Source organism: Etheostoma spectabile, chromosome 16, assembly GCF_008692095.1.
Source record: "Etheostoma spectabile isolate EspeVRDwgs_2016 chromosome 16, UIUC_Espe_1.0, whole genome shotgun sequence".
Classification (NCBI taxonomy): domain Eukaryota; kingdom Metazoa; phylum Chordata; class Actinopteri; order Perciformes; family Percidae; genus Etheostoma; species Etheostoma spectabile.
In genome coordinates, this window is record NC_045748.1 from 1,792,143 (window position 1) to 1,795,778 (window position 3,636).

General features: G+C 42.1%; 1 protein-coding gene across 1 annotated transcript in view; it reads right to left on the minus strand.

Annotated features, from left to right (window-relative positions):
• Positions 1-213: 213 nt before the first annotated feature.
• Positions 214-3,636, minus strand: part of gfi1b (growth factor independent 1B transcription repressor) — a gene marked incomplete at its 5' end in the record, with an annotated part of 4,804 nt that continues 1,381 nt past the window's right edge. The window contains 5 exon segments of the mRNA XM_032540269.1: positions 214-769; positions 1,227-1,392; positions 1,978-2,115; positions 2,296-2,516; positions 3,119-3,295. Of these exon segments, the coding sequence (XP_032396160.1) occupies positions 591-769; positions 1,227-1,392; positions 1,978-2,115; positions 2,296-2,516; positions 3,119-3,295 (881 nt within the window). The 3' untranslated portion in view covers positions 214-590.

Sequence of the window (3,636 nt, forward strand, 5' to 3'; positions counted from 1 at the left end):
GCCCGTAAGAGATTTTAACCTGAGGCCACAGTCACATAGTTATTCTACATCCTGCTCCGACTGGAAAGTGACTGAGAAAAACACACAGAAATTAGCAAACAGGGAGTAAAAGCGTGTTTACAGTGCAAAGTGTGCATGTATTTTGCCATTATGGTGCAACGGATTTTGTAATATTATACTTAGCAAAGCAAAGAACGACCAAAGATGTTCCTTCTTTTCACCCTTTATTTCAATTCAAAGCATTTATCAACTCACACACAAACTCCAGCCAACACAATTTACAATGCCATGCTCAAGCACACTTTAAATAAATTATATGAAACCAAAAATAACATTCTTGTTGCTCTTGTTATCAAAAGCCAAAAGCTTAAGTATATTGATGCTAAATGACAACAACACATCTCCCATTCATCCACATGTAAACACATCTTTGAAAGATCACTTCCAATATATTATTGACTTAATTTCTTCATTATACTGATGACATTTTGCTGTTGTTTAATAGCCTTCTATCAGAATCTGATATCAGCTGATTGATGGAATGGAAATGTATTATACCCATTAAGACAGGCAATGGTCTGGCTTCCTCTTCACTTCATGCCGTGCTGGCTCTCGTGGTGTCTGCGGAGATCCACTTTACGCTGGAAGCCTTTGGAACAAATGTCACATCCAAACGGTTTGAAGCCCGTGTGTTTCCTGCTGTGGGTGATCAGGTTGGAGCTTTGGCTGAACGCTTTACCGCACACTTGGCACTTGTGGGGCTTTTCACCTACCAAATAAAAACACAGAGAAACAACGCAGTGAGAAAATCATTTAGAAATGATTTGTGTAAAGAAGATGCCGTTTTTTTGCAATTGCTTCGGGGAATTCAAGTTTGTCATCCGTGTTGTGAATGGTGCCTGCGTGTTTTCCCCCAAAAGATAAGGTTTGCATTAATACATATGGGTGAAGAATCAAGCCATTGTTCAGATTTGTCAAACATTTATTTGCAACAAACGGCGACAGCATAGAGTCCTTTTTACAGAGCTCTGCATGAAACAGGAAAACCAGATATGCAAATCCACACAGCATTTGTTTAATTTCCTTTTCTGATTTATCAGTAGTTATATTACTCCTGTTAACAAGTCCCACATGCTGCACCTGGAAAGAAGATTACGGCAGGAGGAGCCATGGACAGTTTCACATATGGCCGCTTGCTGTAAAACAATCTACATACTGTGACTCACCGGTGTGAATGTACGTGTGTTTCTTCATGTCAGACTTTTGGTGGAACCTCTTGCCGCAGTACTGGCAGGGGTAAGGCCTCGTGTCCGAGTGGATGAGCAGGTGCGTGGAGAGAGTAGAGGAGCGCTTGAATGATTTGCCACACATCTTGCACTCAAAGCTTTTTTCCTGGTCAAAGGCAAAAGTAGAAAAAAAGTGTTACACAATCATCCACAAATGAGAAAATGAGAAAGGCTGAGCTTCGAGCTTAATGTTTGGCCTTGAAAACAACAGTTGACAAAATAATTTCCATTTTCTTTTTGAGAATAGAGCAGGTTAATAATAACCAATAACCAATTTTAAGGCGGCAGAGTAATTTGTATTTTTAAAGGGACAAGCCATCCATTTTACTCCTTGTGAGGAGTTCTGTTCAGAAAACAGGCATAGAATGTGCTATAATGGGCACATTATAAAAAAATAAATGTTTATTGAAAAACATTAAAATAGACAACATTTCACTATAAAGGGTCTTTAGATATAGAAATTAACCCTGATGATGTCATAGTGATGTCATCAACGGGGAGCCTGTGTCACAAACTGAAGGCGTTGGATTTGACAGGTGTGGACATTTACCAGAAAAGAAAAATCTGATGAAAACACTAGCATTATGGGACATGTAGGAACTTATTTACTGATCTATTCTGGAGTAGCCCATTTAATGGAAGTAGCTCATAATCTTTTACAAGGTGCAGCGTCTTGGAGTCAATGATGTACCTGAGAGTGGACGTTCATGTGTTGCTCCAGACTGACGGCGTGGCCGAAGGTTTTCCTGCAGATGCTGCAGCCAAAAGGTCTGGTTCCACTGTGCGACCTCCTGACGTGAACCTCCAGTCCGTGGGGCGTCGAGAACACCTAAAACAGTGTGGTCCCATTAACGGAGGTGCTTCCAGCTGATACAGGGCAATTTCCATTTCCATTTTGCCTCAATGACGTAGCTTGATGAGAAGCTTCTCAACAGAAATCAGACTGAATCTCCCGATAACCTTTATGTTTGCACACTACACATATGTGAGGCTAGCAAGGGGTGCGTACCTTTTCACAGGTGATACAGTGGTAGGTGTTGGAGGTGGGGGAGTAGTGGGTGCTGCAGTCCAGAGGCTGCGGAGGCTGGTGGCTGCGGCTGATGTACAGATTGTTGGCGTGCTGCAGCACTGTGGGGCTGAAACTCATCTGACGGAGCTTGTAGGAGGAAGGCACCGGCTCCCAGGCGTACGGCGGCTTGTAGAAGGGAGGGAACCCGGCCATGTGAGTCTCTGAGGGTGCACACGTACACATACACACAAAAATCACCTGTCTGATTGAAAGTTATACTGTAATGTAAAAATTCCAGTTTTCACGTTTGTAATTTCAAAACTTAAAAATATACAATATGAATCCAACATATAAATAAAAGCAAAGATAAATTGGCCTATTTGTAAAACAAAACAAAAAAAAAAACATTTAATTTACACATTGAAGATAAGGTCAGGTAGCCAGTTTTTTGGGGGGCTTTTCCCTTTATTATAGTGGAGGGACATGAAAGGGGGAGAAAGATGGGGGATGACACGCAGCAAAGGGCCACAGGTAGGACCCAAACCCGGGCCCAGCCAACATGGGGCAAATGCTCCTAGGTGAGCCAGAGGCCGTCCCCACACAGTTAAACTTAAGGATGCATGCCTTCCACATGTATGCTAAACATCAAATAATATATCAGTATCCATTTATCCATCCGGCTTAGTTTAACATAATTCTATACAGTAAGGGGTCCCTATTAGGTCTCTTATTCAGCTACGGGGTCCTTGGTGTAAAAACTGTTGAAGACCCCGTGCTGTAGAGAAAGCAAAAAAAGATGGCGATACATGCCCTGGCAGCTTACCATTTAGGTAATATGGCTGTGTGGGAGCCATGTGGGCTCTGGTTGGCTCTGGGTGAGCAGGTAAGGGACATTCTAGCTCTGTCTCGTCCTTTAAGGAGCATTGGTCCGGAGCGGAAGACTGCCCCTCCGACTGAGGCCTGTCTTCAGAGTCTGTGCTCTGGACCTCTAGTGGGTCTTCTGCAAATCCACAACAAATAAAAAGTGTGATTGATTCAAGCAAAAGACATGTCTCTGTGTGACTAAACAGCAAGTAAATATTCTACAACAACAAAACTCCGGTGTTACTAATGGAGGACATTTTGTTTGAACAAGAAACATTCAGTGCTTAACCTTGACATGTTGAACTGGAGAATGACGTATGAGTTCATCAATATCATATGTATGATTAATGCTTATCCTTCTCAAAATATGCCCTAAAAAATTGTTTTGAACGCAGCAGCTGCTAATAATGACACAAGGCTGTAAAAGTAGCCAGGGCTAATTTAAATGTTTCAACCATAGCTTCACACACACACACA